Source organism: Hemitrygon akajei, chromosome 1, assembly GCF_048418815.1.
Source record: "Hemitrygon akajei chromosome 1, sHemAka1.3, whole genome shotgun sequence".
In the NCBI taxonomy this organism is placed as follows: domain Eukaryota; kingdom Metazoa; phylum Chordata; class Chondrichthyes; order Myliobatiformes; family Dasyatidae; genus Hemitrygon; species Hemitrygon akajei.
The window spans coordinates 103,198,590-103,218,853 of NC_133124.1; the positions used below are offsets into that span (position 1 = coordinate 103,198,590).

At 41.7% G+C, this 20,264-nt stretch overlaps 1 protein-coding gene across 2 annotated transcripts in view; it reads right to left on the bottom strand.

Moving 5' to 3' along the window:
* rhpn1 (rhophilin, Rho GTPase binding protein 1) overlaps window positions 1–20,264 on the bottom strand; it is a 90,374-nt gene that overhangs the window by 63,141 nt on the left and 6,969 nt on the right. For both annotated transcript variants that reach the window (XM_073048646.1, XM_073048655.1), the window contains exon 3: window positions 16,741–16,869. In XM_073048646.1, coding sequence (XP_072904747.1) covers window positions 16,741–16,869 — 129 coding nt within the window. The remainder of the gene's footprint in view (window positions 1–16,740; window positions 16,870–20,264) is intronic.

The following is a 20,264-nucleotide window of genomic DNA, read 5'->3' on the forward strand; positions in this document are numbered from 1 at the left end:
ATTTATACAAAAGGTCAGGTTGACATTCTGTATGTGTACCTACTTTGAGAACAGAGATCTAATGAGAGGGATACACCATCTGTTCAGTATATCCTTTACCTTGATAAAAAGCTTGACTGCATCGATAAATTTCCAATGACCCATGTTTATAATTATTTCAAACAGCATTTACAGTTTCCCATATCATTTCCATGTTATATAGTTTTGATTTCATTAACAATTGTTGCTGAACACTAGTGTCATATGGAATAACTAGGTTAATAAAGTGCACATATCCAAACTTTTACTCCCACCAACATTCACTCCCTCCTGATGAAGGGTTTCGGCCCGAAACGTCGTCACTACCTCCTCCCATAGATGCTGTCTGGCCTGCTGAGTTCTGCCAGCATTTTGTGTTTTTTATTCACTCCCTCATTCTTTAACTGCCTTTATAAAAGCAACAATCATATTCTTAAACAAAGTTCAAAGAGCACATATGTCAACCACATACAATCCTGAGATTCATGTTCTTGTGGACATACTCAATAAATCCATAATAGAATAGTAACCAGAATAGAATCAATGAAAGACTGCATCAACCTGGGTGTTCAACCAGTGTGCAAAAGACAACAAACTGTGTAAATACAAAAATAACAAATTAATAATAAACAAATAAGCAGTAAATATTGAGAACATGAGATGAAGAGTCCTTTAAAGTGAGTACATGGATTGTGGGAAAGTTTTAATGATGGGGCAAGTGATGTTGAGTTAATTTATCCCCTTTAGTTCAAGAGCCTGATGATTGATAGGTAATAACTGTTCCTGAACCTGGTGGTGTTTGCCCTGAGGCTCTGCACCTTCCTGATGGCAGCAGCAAAAAGACCTGGGTGGGGGTCCCTGATGATGGATACTGCTTTCCTGCGACAACACTTTTTGTAAATGTGCTCAATGGTGGAGCGGGCTTTTGATGGACTGGGCCATATCCAGTACTTTTGAAAAGATTTTCCATTCAAGGACATTAGTGTTTCCATACAGCCAATCAATATTTTCTCCACAACACATCTATAGAAGTTCGGCAAAGTTTAAGATGTCTGCCTAACCTTCGCAAACTCCTAAGAAAACAGAAGTGTAGCCAGGTTTTCTTCATAATTGCACTTATGTGCTGGGCCCAGGACAGGTCCTCTGAAATAATAAGCATTTCATAAGAATAAGAACTGCAGATAAAAATCTCTACTAGGCATCACTGCTTGATGGGTAAGTATTGCAGCAATCACAAAAGCAATGAAGCAAATTTATTCTTCTTGCTGTCAATGTATTTATGCCCCTAATTAGAGAAATAATTAAAATAGAATCTAAAAAGTAACTCAGGATATGGATAAATAGATGAAGATCAAGATTATTTGTCATCTTTTTCTTTTCAGCCTCACTCCAGACCTTCTTGATCTAAATATTGCTATGTCATATGACAGGATATTTTTTTCCCCTGAGCCATGAAGGAACATGTAAAAATTTACCTGCCAGTTAATCAAGTTCCAACATGGTAATCATCCATGCAGCCACAAAATAAAGTTAGTTTTGATTTTTCAGATTCAGATTCAGTTTATTTGTCATTTAGAAACCACAAATGCAATGCAGTTAAAAAATGAGACAATGTTCCTCCAGAATGATATCACAAAAGCATATGACAAAACAGACTACACCAGAAAATCCACATAACGTTTGGCAATCCCCAATCCAGAGTCTGGAGAGGCTGCTGCGTATTAATATCGCGCTATCATCTTAGCACATTCCCTGGAAAGGAGCTCCAAATCCACCAGACAAAACAAGACTAAAAACTAAAGCTACAAGACCTGCACAAAACCACATACCGTAGATTTCGCACTACAGAGCGCACCTGATTAAAAGCCGCTGGCTCTAATTTTAGAAAGAAAATCAATTTTTTACTTGTACAAGCCGCACCGGATTTTAGGCCGCAGGTGTCCCACGTTGTAATATGAGATATTTACACAGAAAGATATTACACGTGAGGATTTTTTAAACTTTTAATTAAATCCATATGGTAACATAAACAAATACATATTGCAAATGCTTTTTTTTGAACCGTGCCTGTAACGCGGCTACTTTTAAATATACATACGTATCGGTAACACACAAATTACGTTGCGTATACTTTTTTACTGAACAACATTCCAATATCTCCTAACGACTGGTAAAAAATATATATACTGCAGCCTACCAGGAAAAGTTATTGATCGCCTTTAACTTAAAAGCAGCGTTCGCTCGGGTCTAATGCCGCTCGCCCCCCACCTTCCCGTTTATCGCAAACCGGTATTTCCCACAAGACGCGGCGAAACCGGATGTGACGTCATAGCATCCCGGGATGTAGTACAGAAAACAAATATACCGGGTACTTAAAACACTTCTAATTTTAACTAGAAAATACTAACAAATGAATTACTAAGCAAAAATATTATAAACTAAATAACTGCCATAAAGGCAGCACAATGCTTTTCTTCGAGTGTTTTCCATGTTGATGAGGGTGAGTACAAATGACTGATTTACAATAATTTAATTGTGAAAGTGCGCTTGATTTATCGTACAATTTCATTGGACCTCTGTGAACTACTCATCAATTTTATTGGTCTACTGTTACGAGGCAAAATGTTTTTGGCGGCATGAAAAAAAATCATGCATTAGCCGCACCGTAGTAAAGGCCGCAGTGTTCAAAGCTGTTCAAAATGTGGGAAAAAAGTAGCGGCTTATAATCCGACATCTACGGTAGTTACAACAGTGCAAACAATAGCATAATTGATAAAAAAAACAAACCATGGGCACAGTAAAAATAGTCCAAAGATGTTAAAAGACTATAAGTTCAAAAGAAATCACCACACAGTTTACACAAGTTCCCAGGGTCCCGACAGACTCGCCATCCCACGCCGGCGGCAGAAGGGAATACCCCCGCTATGGACTTCCACGGTGCTGCCCGACTCAGCCTCGCAGATGCAGCACACAATGAAAGCTCCGTCGAATCCAGCCTCGCAGACGCAGCACACACCGAAAGCGACCTGACTGCAGCAGACTCCGAGTCCGTCGAATCTCCGAGCCGACGACCATCCCCTCCGGCACAGCTTCTCCGAGCACCATCCTCTGCCAAGTGTATTAAGACAGCCCCACCAACAGCCATCGGCAATGTGACCCCGAGGACTGGGGGCCTGTTCTTCCCAGCAGAGTTCCGGACCTCACAGCAACAGCAGCAACGAAGAGGGTCTTCCTGGAGATGTTCCCGTTATTCCTCCGTGCTCCTACGTCCGTTTTCAATCGATTATGATTGCGCACGGCACCCCACTTCACAAATAACAGATAATCAGCTCCGGAGTGGCCGCTCCAAGTTGCGTCGCGCCGACATCTTGGAATTTTTTTTCCCCCTGTTATTTGTCAAAACAACTGACTAGGCAAAATGTTCCCTTGCAGCACTGATGACCTTAATTAAAATTTAAAGAAAATGTTTCATTGTAAAACTTTCTCACTTCAAATCATATGTGGTCTCATGATCATACCATACCTTCACCAATTGTAACCTCAACAGCACAGCAATCACCTTTTCAAAATGACATATGGAGCACATGGATCTAAAAAAATCATCCCAGCCAGCTATAGTACAGACGGTCCTGTCAATGGATATGGCTTCAATATGAGGGATAGAGACAGTCTGCCAGAACCGAAGTTCTAGCTTTAGCTTGCACATTTTATTTTAAAAATATTTTCTTCCCTTATATTTTTCAATCAACATTCTTCAGTGTGCTGGCAAATACTGTACTGCATGTCTGGTATAAATAGATTCTTTGACATCCTGCTGCAACTACTACTGGAAATCTGTAATAAATCCGGGAACTACAACAGCCCGATTTTGAGGGGATATCTGAACAAGACTGTGTTCACCAACAGAAGTGTTTATTTTGAAAACAACTTCCACATTTCCATGTATATGCACATAAATGTAGAAATTCTGAAATTGAAGTTAACTGCTCACATACAAGCAGCACACAACAAAATAGGAACAGGAGGCGGTCAACCAGCCCTTCATATCTACTCAGATATTCAACACGATTATTGCTAATCTGTCCAGGCCTAAAATACTCTTCTGTACCAGTTCTACATAGCTCTTAATTAATTTATCTTTTAATACATGCAGTCTTTTAGCCTCTAGAAATTCACATGCACCTCTGTTACACCTACTGGCCTACTAATCTTGCCACAATATCTCCTCTTTTGGAGATTCCCATAATAGAAACACCTCAACATCTACCTTGTCATACTCCTTTAAAATCTTATATGCTTCAATAAGGCCGTCTCTCAATTTTATCAACGCCAATGAATAACAGGATTGATTTTTAACCTTTAAAAATATAACCCTCTTTTCTCAGGAATTAACCTTGTTAAAGTCCACTTATTATCTCCAATGCTAGCATACTCTCCTAAATCAGATGTTCAAAACGGTACACAATACTCCAGGTGTGGAATCAACAGCACCCTGTATAATATTAACTTCATCTGTACTTTAAGAAAACTAAATTGTTAGAAATATGAGGGGTGGTTGTTAAGTTCGTGGTCTAAAGTAGGAGTCAATTTTAGAAAACCTAGCACATTAATTTTTCAACATAGTCCTCTCCAACATTTATACACTTAGTCCAGAGGTCGTGGAGCTTATGGATCTTGGACCTCCAGAAAACGTACATAGGTGGGTGATTGATAAGCTCGTGGCCTAAGGTAGAAGGAGAAGAGTTATATAGCTCTTGTTATATGTACATGCAGTTCAACTCTGAGTGATTATGCAGAAAGTTTGAAGTTTGTAACTCATCTCCTTCTACCTTGGGCCACAAACTTATCAATCACCCCTGCTGTGGACACTTTCTGGAGGTCCAAGATCCGTATGCCCCACAACTGCTGGACTAAGTGTGTAAATGTAGGAGGGGACTATGCTGAAAAGTAAATGTGCTAGGTTTTCTAAAATTGACGCCTTCTAGCTTAGGCCACAAACTTATCAATCACCCCTCGTAAAGGTCAGTATGCCATTTCTATTCCTAATTACTTGTTCTCTTGACTTCAGTCTGTTGCTGGACTCCTCAGAACATGCTGCAAGGGAATCCATGTTGCAGCTGTCTCGTATAATTTATGGTGAGGAATCCACATCAACAACCTAGGCTCGGAGCAGCATTTCCAATTCTGTCAATTAAGTGGAAAAGCTGTGTGTTTCTAAGGTTAGAAATAAATGAATTAACTTTATGTCAATTCAAATTCTTAGGATACATTTCAAATGTTGTGGTTTTAAATATTTTAAAATTCTGAACATTTGTACTAGCTACATGTATTTAGAAACACTCAGCACTTTGACTAGTTTAATAATTACGGTAAGTGCTGTGCCAATTGAGAAGAGTGTTCTTTTTCAGCATTGTGGATGGAGCTTGTTTTTGAACCAACTGTGTGATGGAAATACATCAAAGACCATGTCATTCACAAGCTCTTACCCTGGCTATTGCAGCTGGATTATTGAACAGAAGGGAGAAAGGAATGCAAGTCCAAACGTTCTGCTGAGGTTGGCAGCAAGGATAAAGCCCACACTGCTATAAAGAATTATGAATCAAGAGATAATGCTGAGCCAGATGTTGTCCTGGGCTCATAACAGCACATACGGTACAGATCTGGACAGTCCTTCGAGAATAACTAGTAAATAGGGGCAGGTGGTTACGATAATTACCAAAGGAGTTAATAATAGGCTCAATAGATAGATAGATACTTCATTGATCCGAAAGGAAATTAGTGTCACAGTAGCATTACAAGCGCACAGATATACAATATTAGAAGAGAAGTAAGAAAGAATAAAAAAGTTAACTGAAACAGTCTAACAGAAGGTGGGGGGGGGGGGGGGGGGGGTCAACAGTTCCCCTGCTATAGGTTGACTCATTGCAGAACCTAATGGCCGAGGGTAAAGATGACCTCATATAGTGCTCTTTGGAGCAGGGCAGTTGTCTTAGTCTATTACTAAAAGTGTTCCTCTGTTCAGCCAAGGTGGCATGCAGAGGCTGAGAAACATTGTCCAGAATTGCCAGGATTTTCCATAGGTCCTTTGCTTTACCACAGCTTCCAGTCTGACCCATTTGACTCCTATAACAGAGCCAGACTTTCTAATCACTTTATTGAGCCTGTTGGCATCACACGTGTTGATACCATTGAACCAGCACACCATAGAAGATTGTACTGGTGACAAGACTGGTAGAACATGTGACGGAGAGGCCTGCATACTCCAAAGGACCTTAGTCTCCTCAGGAAGTAGAGGCAACTCTGGCCCTTCTTGTACACAGCCTCTGCGTTAGTGCTCCACTCAAGTCTGTCATCCAAGTGGACCCCCAGGTACCTGTAAGCCCTCACCACATTCATGTCCTCACCATCAATAGTAACAGGAAGCAGTGCAGGCTTAGTGTTCTTAAAGTCCATCACCATCTCCTTTGTCTTACTAATGTTGAGCTGCTGATGACTCAGCTTGCACCATTTGACAAAGTCCTCCACCAGGGCCCTATATTCATCATCCTATCCTCCCTAATTTCTGCAGATGACGTGACTCAGTCCGAGATATGCAGGGTAAACAGGAAGGGAGCCAATGAAGTCCTCAGTGGAGCACCAGTGCTGTTTATAGCCATGACTGACACACAGCTCTGAAGCAGCACAAACTGTGGTCTGCCAGTCAGACAGTCCATTATCCAGGATACAATTAAAGTGCCAACCTGCATTGAATGGAGCTTTTCTCCCAGCAATGAGGGCTGTATGCTATTGAAGGTATTTGAGAAATTAAAAAACATGATCCTCATAGTGCTGTCCTGCTTATCCAAATGGGAGTAGGCCTTGTTCAGTAGGTAGATGACAGCATCGTCAACTCCAATGTGCTCCTGGTAGGCAAACTGCAGGGAACTGAGGGCTGATCTGACCATGGGTCAGAGGTAAGCCAGATCCAGCCTCTCCAGGGTCTTCATGATGTGTGAGGTCAGGGCCACTGAATGGTAGTCATTCAAGACTTTCAATTGGCCTTTCTTGGATACTGGGACCACACATGATATTTTCCACACAGCTGATACCCTTTCTAGGCTGAGACTCAGATGGAAAATGCACTGGAGAACTCCACACAGCTGCTTAGCACATACCTTCAAACCCCTGGGGGTTCACACCATCCGGTCCCAATACTTTGCCATGTCCAAGTTTCCCCAGAGCCCTTCTTATCTGCTCAGTAGTGAAGGTGAGTCCATGATGACTGGGGATTTGGTGGAAGGTGTGGGCTGCGGAGGACGGGGGCTAAAGATTGGGAAAATAGCAGTTGATATGAGGAGGTGAGGATGGTAGGTAGGTGCAGGGCAAGAAGGGGATGTAGACAGTGGTAGCCTGTGTTGTTCATCCATGTGTTGAACTTGAGGGGGAGGAGGGGAGGTGTTGGTGCTGAGGGATTGGTATGCTGAGGGGAGTCTATTGAAGAATTGGTTTAACTCATTAGCCCATTCATGTATACATGCCTGTGGAATATGTCATCAGATGTCTTATAAAGAAAAAGAACAGAAACAAAATTTAGAATAGTTTCAAGATAGTCCTAGAAACTAGAAGATAACGTTCATCTGCACTGGTAATGTACAGTAAGTCACCTCTCCATTCATGGGCAAGAGGAAATCAGTTTTCCATACTGACGACCCTGTGTCCACTGACATTTCACATTGCTGGCCCCTTAGTAAACCTCTTGTGTATATCGTGAAATACCATGACTGACAATAAAGACTGCTGTCAGTCGTTTGCCTGGCCTCACCAGCTGTATAATCAGGTCAGCAGTAAAATCAGAAAGACAATTCCGCTGTGGATTCTGCGTGAGTGATTTTTCACACTTTCTTCTACAGCACTGCCTCCAGCCATGGCCTGAGAAGCCACAACTGTAACAAATTTTCTCCTTTACCCTCCCACGTCTATTCCAGCAGTTACTCTTCTACGTGGCATAGCTGCTGGCACACAAAGCAAGTTCTCCGTGACGTCATGGCATCTAAATTTGCCACAGCCACTTTGCAACTTCTTTTCCACCTCATCTCGTCTATCTCAGTGGCCCACGATGCTACCACGGAGTAGGTAGATCCGCAGTAGTATTCCCCAAATCTAAAACTGGTGGGCTGAGCTCCTTCAGCATTTTCAGGAAGACTGGGTAGTCCCTCCTTCGATTATCCAACCCTGAATACTCCTCATTATCCATGAGCTCATCAACTCTCTGAATCACTGAAATTATCATTCTCCAGTTAATCTCATCTCTCCCCAGTCGCTGCCTCACCTTCCCTTTAAAGTGATATCTCTCTTGCTAGTGTCCCCTGTAGCTGCCCATGTACCATCCTGCACTCCCTGGGCTATACTGTCTCACATATTCATCGGGGCACTTTGCCTTTACGAACACGTGGATATCTTTAGGGTACATTTCAAACATTTCCTCAAGCTCGCAGCAGAATTCTGAATTCCAACATGCAACGTTAAGTGAGGGCAACTCTGACAAAATGCTCTGCTTCTCCCCAGGTGTGAGTGGCTTATAAGTGGTCAAAATCAAGGTCAAGGGATAGCTCGGGTCATCAAGACTCTCACCCTGATGTTACCCAACCTCAGTATGTGCCATCCTGACATATATATCTAGGTCAAACCTCTCCCGGAAATATCTCCACACCAATTCCCACACTACACAAAACATACATGATGGGTACAAGTTAAACAGTACACACTTAAAACAACAGAATATGTACTCTGCAATCTGCTGTATTCCTTTGCATCTAACTGTTACACGAAGGCACACACTCACAAACACTTGAGTGTTCCCGAAATGAGTATACATGCCCCCACTGGCATCCATAACCTTCAATAACCACTTTTTGCAACTGGCGGCCCCTTCTCACCAAATTAACAAATGAAGTTTAGTCTCTTACACAAACACAAAACTTTTATATCTACCAGTTCAGCTCTCCGCTGTGTTCATGATATCTCGCGATCTTGTAGTCAGCAACCCGAACAGATCCAAGTGTGAGTGTTAATTTTAAAAATATTCACCCACTTAGACTGCTGAGATCACTGGCCACAAGATGGATTTCAAGAAGGTATCCTGGATGAGGCCCCAAATTTTGTGTTGTTACGTATTCAGGCAACAATAAATATATGCGAGTTAGGCAAGGGTTTTTATAACAAATAACACGTTTATTAAACACTGAAAACAAACCCCCCCAAAAGTAAACAAACACTAACGTAACCGGAAAACAGCTGCTGTGCGGCAGCTCAAACAGTTCTTAAAGCGACATGCCGAAAGTTCAAAATACTCAGTCCATTTAAAAGGAGAGACTTTTTAAGGCGATTTAAATTCTCTTCCACGTCGTTGTCCTTCGATCCCCGGTGTCGAACTCTTCCCACGTAGAATTTTTATAAAACATAACGGTTTAAAGGCACTGACCTCTTCTTCCACACTCTGTCCTCAATCTCCTGCTATCCCAGCAGAGATTAACATGAGAACAGTCAACGAAATCCTTCCGAAGAGGATCACACAAGGTCGAACCCAATCCACCGTCGAAAATCGATTCTCCTCGATCTTTAACTTCCGAACTCCGATATTCACTCTCCACTAGCAGTATTGTAAAGAAACTGCTGGCTATGACCTTTTAAACTTTAGGCATTAGATAAAACTTCATCTTTCAACTAAACTGCGTCATCACATTAAATCACGCAGTGGCATGAAGTCAGCTTGGCAAATCCAGCCACGAACTGCCCCTCCCCACAGGGTGGGTCTTCCTTTTATAACCTAAAAAAAAACTGTCACATGACCTCTACTAGCAGGAAAATGACGTCACTCCACCATCACAAGACCATTACCTCAAGTCCAGTATAACTTCAACCCCAGTCACGTGACAAGGGTACCACTGTCACGTGTCACGAGTACGTAACAGTGTGAACAAAGTCACCAGAGAGACACAGCTGGTAAATATGATTAGTCTTTTATTGGACAAAATGAGACACAGCTCGCATTATGTTGAGACTGTTATGACCTCGGCCCCCTCCTTTGTGAGAATCGCAAGAGCCCTAGTCAAGGGGGGGTCAACTGACCCAAGAGGGGGAGAGACGTGCTGAATAGACACAGGAAATGGGAGAGAGAGAGGGAGACGTGCGGAAGACCACGTTCTCCTGAGAAGCAGAATAAAGGCGACATTGACTATTGTCTCATAGAGACCACGTGAAAAGCCCTCGGGCAAAGTGGGCTGGTTGAGAGAGAGATCGCATCAACTGCAACCTGATTGACACCTGCGATCCTGTGAAGAAGTATAAAGGAGGGTCTGAGGGGGGGGACAACCCTTAGACGCACCAAGGAGACACCAAGGAAGCACGATACCGATTCCTGTGGGAGCGGGAAGCCATTTTGAAGGAAGCCACGTGCGTTAGATTCCAAATTTTGAATCTGTGGCTGGAACCAACGGAAGACCGCTTTTAACTAACAACGGGGAAGCCTGCTCCCCTGATTCCAAGGATTTGCTCTGTAAAGACAACGGGCAAGTGTTTATCCTTTCTCAACCATCTCTCTCTCTCCACAACGTGAAACCCCAGCGGTTCCCAAAAGGGAAAAGCCTGCAGACTTCTGAGTGACTCTTTATATTTCAATTGGACTCAGTATTATCCCCTAGACAACTATAGAGCTTATTTCTGATTGATTATTATTACACCGGTGTTTTAGATTGAGTTTTGACGATGTATATGATCTGAATGTTTTGTATTAACCATACGTTTGTGCCCCTTTTTGAATAAAACGTTTGAAAATAGTAGCATCCGACTCAGCTGATCCCGCTATCTTTGCTGGTAAGTTTCCTGGTTACGAGGTTACGTAACAAGACCCTTTTAGGAGAAGAGGCCTGCTCAACGCAACTCTACATGACATTTTATATGCTAAAGAACAAAGGACAATTCTATATTTACAATGTATCTACAATGCTTTCTTTGAACCACACATTAGTAAAGATAGCATGCACTCAGACTGTCAGGAAGGGCAGGCAGGTGATGGGACTTAGTTGCAGCCAACAGGCCGAGTATCAAAACATTAGGGATGCAGAATCAGAAAGGGTAGCAAATACGGTACTCAAGGTGTTGTATCTAAATGCACATAGTATAAGAAGTGGATAATCTTTTGCACTATTACAGGTTGCCAGGTATGATGTGGTGATCATCACTGAATCGTGGCTGAAGGATGGTTGTAGTTGGGAGCTGAATGTCCAAGGTTATATCAGAAGGATCGGAAGGTAGGCAGAGGGGGTGGTGTGGTTCTACTGGTAAAGAATAGCATCAAATCAATAGAAAGATGTACATAAGTCACTTGGACCAGAAGAACTGTGCCCTAGGGTTCTGAAAGAGGTAGCGTTAGAGATAGTGGTATCAGAAATGATCTTTCAAGAATCATTGGACTCTGGCATGGTGCCAGATGACCGGAAAATTGCAAATATCACTCCACTCTTTAAGAAAGGAGGAAGGCAGCAGAAAGGAAATCAGTTAGCTTGACCTCACTGGTTGGGAAGATATTAGAGTCAATTGTTAAGGATGAGGTGGTAGAGTATTTGGTGACACAGGACAAGATAGTACAAAGTCAGCATGGTTTCCTTCAGGGAAAATCCTGCCTGGTGAACCTGCTGGAATTCTTTGCGGAGAGGATGCAGTGGACGTTGTATATCTGGACTTTCAGAAGGCCTTTGACAAGGTGCCACACATGAGGCTGCTTACCAAGCTAAGAGCCCATGATATTACAGGAAAGTTACTAACAAGGTTAGAGCATTGGCTGATTGATAGGCAGCGAATGGGAATTAAAGGATCCTGGCTGCCAGTGACTAGTGGTGTTCCGCAGTGGTCGGTGTTGGGACCACTTTTTTTCTGCTGTATATAAATGATTTAGATGCTGGAATAGATGGCTTTGTTGCCAAGTTTGCAGATGATACAAAGATTGGCAGAGAAGCAGTTAGTGTTGAGGAAACAGGTAGGATGCAGAAGGACTTAAAGATTAGGAGAATGGGCAGGAAGGTGGCAAATGAAACAGTGTTGGAAAATGCACGGTCATGCACTTTGGTAGTAGAAATAAATGTGCGGACTATTTTCTAAATGGGGAGAAAATCCAAAAATCTGAGATGCAAAGAGACTTGAGCGTCTTTGTGCAGAACATCCTGAAGGTTAACTTGCAGGTTGAGTCAGTGATGAGGAAGGCAAATACCATGCTAGCATTCATTTCAAGAGGTCTAGAATACAAGAGCAAAGATGTGATGCTGAGGCTTTATAAGGAACTGGTGAGGCCTCACCTTGAATATTGTGAACAGTTTTGGGCCCCTCATCTTAGAAAAGATGTGCTGTCATTGGAGAGGGTCCAGAGGAGGTTCACAAGGACGATTCCAGGAATAAAAGGGCTATCATACGAGGAAAGTTTGATGGCTCTGGGTCTGTACTCACTGGAATTCAGAAGGATGGGGGGGGGGGGGGATCTTATTGAAACCTTTTGAATGTTAAAAAGCCTACACAGAGTAGATGTGGAAAGGTTGTTTCCCATGGTGGGAGAGTCCAGGACAAGAGGGCACAGCCTCAGGATAGAGGGGCGCCCTTTCAAAACAGAGATGCAGAGAAATTTCTTTAGCCAAAGGGTGGTGAATTTGTGGCCACATGCAGCTGTGGAGGCCAGATTGTTGAGTATATTTAAGGCAGAGATTGATAGGTTCTTGATTGGACATGGCATCAAAGGTTACGGGGAGGAGGACAGGAACTGGGGTTGAGGAGGAGAAAAAGAAAATCAGCCATGATTGAATGGTGAAGCAGACTCAATGGGCCAGATGGCCCAATTCTGCTCTAAAGTCTTATGGTCTATGGTCTTACTCTCACATCCCCTCTTTGCAACCAGATTCCAGACAATGTTAATCAACATTGTCCGGTTCTTCAATCAACCACAGCTCTAGGATCCCATTGTCCAAAGCTGCATTTTAAATCCATATCCAGATCTGAATATTAGTGGCTGAAGTTAGCTTGCTTAAGTTATTTGCTACATGTCCTAATCCAAAAACAGCCCTAAAAATAACAGCAGATACAGTACAAGTCTGGACACAGTCAGTCAGGAATAACTAATAGATAGGGGCAGGTTGTCACCATAATTACCAAAGCAGTTAATAATGGGCTTAATATTATACATGCCTACAGTATAAGGATAATCATCAGCTGTCTTCATAAACAAAAGAATAGATAACAAATTTTAGAAGAGCTTGCAAGGTAGTCCTAGAAACCCAGAAGATTGCAGCAAATTCTCTGTTTGTTATAAAATGCACCAAAATTGATGCTTCTACATGACAGTGTCATATTATGTAAATTTCTATGGCGATTCACAAATTTCTCTATCAGCAATTATGCTCAATTACTAGCTGTAACAATATAAAGTGATAAACCAGTGACATAAACCCAAAGTCATAAACTTGAGTGATGCTAAAGTGTACGTACTTTTCTATTTGGCCAAATTAACAAATCGAGATAATTGTTGAGAATATCCCTGCAATGTGACAATCCTGCCCTGCTCCCAAGTTCCACTTTCTGTAAAAGAGGAAAGAGCTTGCTTCCAACACCTCTCATCTAGTTTAATTCACCTATCACCCATCTTTTAAAATGCTCCTTAACATTCTTTTTGATAAAGGTTTTTGTCAGCTAATATATTATAATGACATTTCACGTCTAATGGTCTTTGGAAGTACCCCAAAGAAGCACTTTGGACTCTTACAAGTTTAAAGCCTCTGATTTAAAAAAACACTCCACACCTCTAAAGGAAAGCAAATAAAACTGCAGGTGTTAGAAACTAAAAAAAGAAACAAATTCTGTAAGAAATAACCCACTGATATGGCACCTGTGGAAAGAGAAACCAGTTAACTTTTAGATTGAATGTCAACTCTTTTTTTATTTCCATGGATGTTGTCTACTGGCTGAGTTTTTACACTGTTTGTTTTATTCACACCTCTAAAGGCATCTTTAGTTCATGGTGGGTCATCAACATTTTGATTATGGGCCCACCATTAAGAAATTTCATTGTGATCTGCTTCACTGAACAAGCTCTGGCTATGAAGACCTTTGTTCATGACCTTTACAATTGCAGAGAGAATGTGAGAAATAAGGCCAGGGCTGGGCCTAGATTCAATGGCAGTTCTTAGGGACAAGTCCCATTAATGTTTGGGGATGTAGAGGGGTATGTGGTTGAGTCAGGGATCATACGGAAGCTTTAAGTAGAGGAGTTGAAGGTCAACTGTCTGACTTACAAGGGGCAGGAGTAGTAGTTGTTTAAGGGTGGGGTATAGAGTGGATGAAGGAATTAGTTTTAAAATATTCTTTCAAATATATAGTGAATATAATACATTGTGCAACATGATCCAGGTATACATAAATACAAGTGGTTGCCGTACACTGCATACCTTTCAGACAAGTATCATGTGGATATACATCTCAATCATAATTATTTAAAGAAATTGGGAAATCATTTTGTCATTATTGTCATGCTTACAATTTAATCCTTCTCAGATAGGCACCACTCCCATGGCAGAGCAGAACTGCTCGCCATCTCTGCCTTACATTTAATTTTGTTCTCAATCAACATCACAAATCCGATTATTTGGTGATTATGAAATGACTAATTGTGGGAGACAGTTGTACTCAAATGGACTATCAGACTTTCTAAATTAAAATAACTATGTAACAAATATTCTTTATTCAGTACAAAACATGTCAAGATAACATGAAATTTCATCCAAAAGTGATATATGGAAAAGGGTTCCATCCTATTCAAATATTGATGTTATATTGAATTTTATTGCTGAGATTAAGAATTTAGTGAAGTAGAAGCATACCAATTCCCAAACCTCTGCAAACAAATAGACTACATTTGTTGTCAATAATTTTTACTTTCAGAACCATTTACAAGATTTCAATTGATCTCTGTGGCGAAATACTACAAAGAAGGCTTTTTGTAATAGTTTTGCACTTCAGTTTGTTACATGTGCATTTCTTCCAGCTAGGAGAAACCATTAAACTGTTGAGGAAAATATAAGAAACTATTTTGAAAAAGGGACAGAAATGAAACTAATGTCTTCTATCTTTCTCTAGGGTCCATTACATGTTACTTTTTTTTTAAATTGCTTCCCTAGTTATGACATTATCCTATAGACACAAATGTAAATAAATCTCTTAATATGAAACCTTAATTTAAATTTAAAACAGTTAAAGCAGATAGTAAATAAATAAGACACAAATTGAAGTGTCATGAAGACAGTGAGAAGCAGCATAGAAAATGCCTCTCCAGTCCACAATATTTGCACCAAACACATCATATTAAACAAATTTCCTCCATAACTTGCATTTCCATGTGTCTATCCAACAAACTCTTAAATGCCACTATTGAATCTGCTTTCACCACTACTCCGGCAGCCTTTACTAGATATCCACTACTCTGTATAAAAAGACGTGCTCTGCACACTGCCTTAAAGTGATCCCTTTATTTAAAAATTACTTGTCATCTAGCACTTAACCTTTCTACCGTGGGAAAAAGATCTTCTGTCTACCCCATCTGTGCCTCTCATATTTTATAAAGAAATGTCAGGTCTCCCTTCAACCAGTGATGTTCCTGAGAAAACAATGGAAGTTTGTCCAACCTCTCCCTTTTGCTCACACCCTTTAATCTAAGCAGAATCCTATAACCCTCTTAGGAATGTATGTATGTATGGATGCATTTGAGAAACATTGCTGAATAGGCCCTTCAGGCCCTTTGAGTCACAGTGCCTGCCAACCTTCTGACTAACCCCAGCCTAATCACAGATCAATTTACAATAACCAGCCTAATTGCGAATCTATTTTCAATGACCAATTAACCAACTAACCAGTACGTTGTTGGACTATGGGAGGAAACCTGAGAAAACACATGCATTCCACAGGGAGGATGTACAGACACTTTACAGATGACACTGGAAATGAATTCGATGCCCCAGGCTGTAATAGCACCACATTGTTACACTACCGTTGCATCTTTCCAAAGCTTCCACATCTTGTAATGGAGTGAACAGCATTGTACACAACTCTCAAGATGCAGCCTCATCGAAGTGTTACATAGCTGCAACATGACTTCCTTATTCTTCTATTCAAAAGCCAGCGCAATGCAGGCAAACATACTATGTACCTTCTTTACCACGATCTGCATTCATTGCCATCTCAGGGATCTATGGACTCCAACTCTGTCCCTTTATATAGCAATGCTGTTAAATGACTTGCTATTAAGTGCATAATTTTCCTTACATTTGGACGTCCCAAAGTGTACACCTTACACTTGCTCAGATGAAACTGTCTGCCCATATTTGTAACTGATATACATCCCACTGTAACCTTTGGCAACCTTTTACCCTATCCACAATACCGCCAATTTTTGTGTCATCCGAAACTTATTAAAACCCACTACCCTCATGGTCATAAGGAGAATATGCGAACTCCACACGGACATCACCAGTGGTCAGAATTGAACCTATGCCTCCAGTAGTATGAGGAAGTGGCAGATTTCTTTTGACAATGTTTTGGAACTATTTTACATGACGGCCTGTGTTTTCATGTGGCAAATTAAATTAAATTTTCTGGGCAAGTATTAATGATAAAATACAGGAATGATATAAAATATAAGCATAAATAAATTACTTCTCATTCTGATAAATCTCCACTGAGCTGTTCAGTTCCTCTAGTTCCTCCTTCAGGAGCTGCAAGTTGGAGTTCACAAAACTCAGTTCCAGAGCCACGGTCTCCTTCACTTTGTTGTTCGTTGTAGCTCTACGACATTATCAGAAACTTAAAATTATTAAAAAGTGAGAACAAAGTAACAATATAATAATTATGCCAATATTTTCTATTTGTAAATCTAAAGAACAATACTAAGGACCACTGCAGTTCAAGAGCTTCAATCCAATTTGAAGTTGATGATATTCTTGCATCTAAGCAGAAGCTTACGACAAACAAAAATTTAGACTGCAACTCGTTACAGTACTGAGGCAATGTCAAGTTATCAGAGGTAAATCTAAAAGATCCTCTTTTATTATTCAACATGGAACAAATAAATGCCCCAATTCACAAGTTCTCAGTCTTATCCAATTTGGCAAGTAAACAGTGGATCAGGAATTCCATGACACAGAATAGGCAGAAGTGAAGACTTTATTCAGTTTGGCATGATGAAATGAACATTGTGCCACAAGGGTCAAGCTTTTACAATTTAGTGGCTTCTTCAAAATAACTTGCACAAAGAAACCAAAATCTGCTCACAAGTACTGGACCTGCCCCTACACCTCCTCCCTCACTACAGTTCAGGGCCCTAAACAATCCTTCCAGGCCAGACGACACTTCACCTGTGAGTCTTTTGGGGTCATATACTGTGTCCAGTGCTCCTGGTGTGGCTTCAAGTATATTGGTGAGACATGACATAGGTTCGGAGACCACTTCGCCGAGCACTTATGCTCCATCCGCCAGAAAAAGTGGGATCACCCAGTGGCCAACAATTTTAATTCCACTTCCCATTCCTTTCCAATATGTCTATCCATGGCCTCTCAACTGTCGTGATGAGGCCACACTTAGGATGGAGGAACAACATCTTACATTCTGTTGGGGTAGCCTCCAACCTGAAGGCATGAACATCAATTTCTCGAACTTCTGGTAATGCCCACCCCCTTCAACACTCCCCATCTCCTTTTCCCTCTCTCACCTTATCTCCTTGCCCACCCATCGCCTCCCCCGGCGCTCCTCTCCCCTTTTCTTTCTTCCATGGCCTTTTGTCTCTTTCACCAATTTACTTCCCAGCTCCTTACTTCATTCCCTTCCCCTTCAGGTTTCACCTATAACTTTGTGTTTCTCTCTTCCCCTGCCAACCATCCCCCCCCCCCCTTTTAAATCTACTCTTCAGCTTTTTTTGTTCCAGTCCTAACAAAGGGTTTCAGCCCAAAACATCAACTATACTCATTTCATAGATGCTGTCTGGCCTACTGAGTTCCTCCAGCATTTTGTGTGTGTTGAATGAAAGGCAGAACTGGCAGCTCAATATTTCAGATGTAACAGAGATACAAGCAAGCGACAAGGGGCTGTTTCCTTTTTGATATGGGAGAACATAACAGTAGTTCTCAGAGGAAACATCCTTTGAGGAATATTCAGTGAGGCCTCATGAATAGAACTTAGGAACAAGAAAATCATCACACTCCTGGGGCTATATAATAGATCCCCCAATATTCAGTGGAAACTTGAGGAGCAGGTATACAAAGAAATTGCTCATAGTTGTAAGAATAATAAGATTGTACTAGAATCAGGATCAGGTTTAATACCACTGGTATACACAGTGAAATTTGTTGTTTTATGGCAACAGTACATTGCAATACACAAAAATAAGTAGCTATAAATTACAATAATAAAAAAGTTAAATAAGTGCAAAAGGAGAGCACAAAAAAAAGAGGACTCACTGAACATTCCTCAAAGGATGTTTCCTCTGAGAACTACTGTTATGTTCTCCCATATCAAAAAAGAAACAGCCCCTCGTCGCTTGCTTGTATCTCTGCTATATCTGAAATATTGAGCTGCCAGTTCTGCCTTTCATTCAACACACACAAAATGCTGGAGGAACTCAGTCGGCCAGATGGCATCCATGAAACAAGTATAGTTGGTGTATTGGGCTGAAACCCTTCAGCAGGACGAGAACAAAAAAAGCTGAGGAGTAGATTTAAGGGGGGGGGGGGGGTTGGCAGGGGAAGAGAGAAACACAAATTTATAGGTGAAACCTGGTGGGGCAGTGTATATGGGCTCATTGTCCATTCAGAAGTCTGATGCCAGAGGGGAAGAAGCTGTTCCTGAAACATTGAGCATGTCTATGGGCTCTGGTACCTCCTCCTTGATAGTTGCAATGATAAGAGGGCATGTCCTTAATGATGGATATTGCCTTTTTGAGGCCTTTTGAAGGTATGTGTAGAAATTTGCGAATAGTCTTCGAAGACATACCAAGTCTCTTCAAACTCCCAATGAAATATAGCCACTGTAGTGCTTTCTTTGCATTTGCATCAATGTTCGGCCCAGGATTGACCTCCAGAGATGCTGACACACAGGAACTTGAAACTGCTCATTCTTTCCACTGCTGACCCCATGACTTCCACTTCCTGAATCAATTCCTTGGTCTTACTGATGTTCAGTGCAAGATTGTTATGACACCACTCAACCAGTTGATCTATCTCGTTCCTGTATAGTTCCTCACCATCATCTCAAATTCTGCCAATAGTTGTGTCATTGGCAATTTTATAGATGGTGTTTGAGCTACGCCTAGCCACGCAGTCATTGGTATAAGGAGAGTAATGCAGTGGGCTAAGCACTGATCCTTGAGTTGTGCCAGTGTTGATTATGAGAAAGGAAGAGATATTATTTCTGATCCACACTGACTGTGGTCTCCCAGTGAGGAAGATAAGGATCCAGTTGCAGAGGGAGGTAGAGGTCCAGGTTTTGGAACTGAAGGTGTGATTATGTCAAACACTGAGCTGTAATCAATAAGCACCAGCCTGATGTAGAAGGACAAAGGCGCCGAACAGCGGCTCCTTTGCTTGCATCTTCGAAAACAGCTCTATTTCTATCTTTAATGTCTCTATTTTTCCCCTTTCAGGGCTCTTTTGAAGACCCTGACCAAGAGCTGCATGCTGACTTTGGTTCTTTGGGGAAATGGAACCTGCTCTCAGGGTCTCACAACTGACTGCCATTCGATATGCCAAGGAGGAGGCCTACAAGACTAGCACGCCTTCGGGGTTCCAGGATTTCGTGGCTCTGGAGGCGGGCGGACTCGAGGTCAGTACCACCGCAGAAAACTGGTGTGTTGTGGGAGATGGAAGATCGAAAGCAGCGAGCTGGCTGCGTGCCCAGAGATCTGAGTTCTTTGGGCAGAGCTCAGAAGCAATGCAACAGACCTTTAACACCATAAATCAGCAAGTTGTTTTATGTCTCCTCTCTCTCTGTGAAATGGGGACAACTCCTTTTCCCTTATTAGGGAGAGAGAGAGCCAGTGGTCTGTTGAATTACCAGGTGAACGAGTAGTCTTTGGGGTACTGCAAGTCTGTGTTTTTACTGATGCTTTGCTGCAGGCTTGAGTACTCATGAGGGGTGCTGATGCTTTTTTGCTGGTGGAGGAGGGGGGATCATTGCTTTGCTGCTGCTTA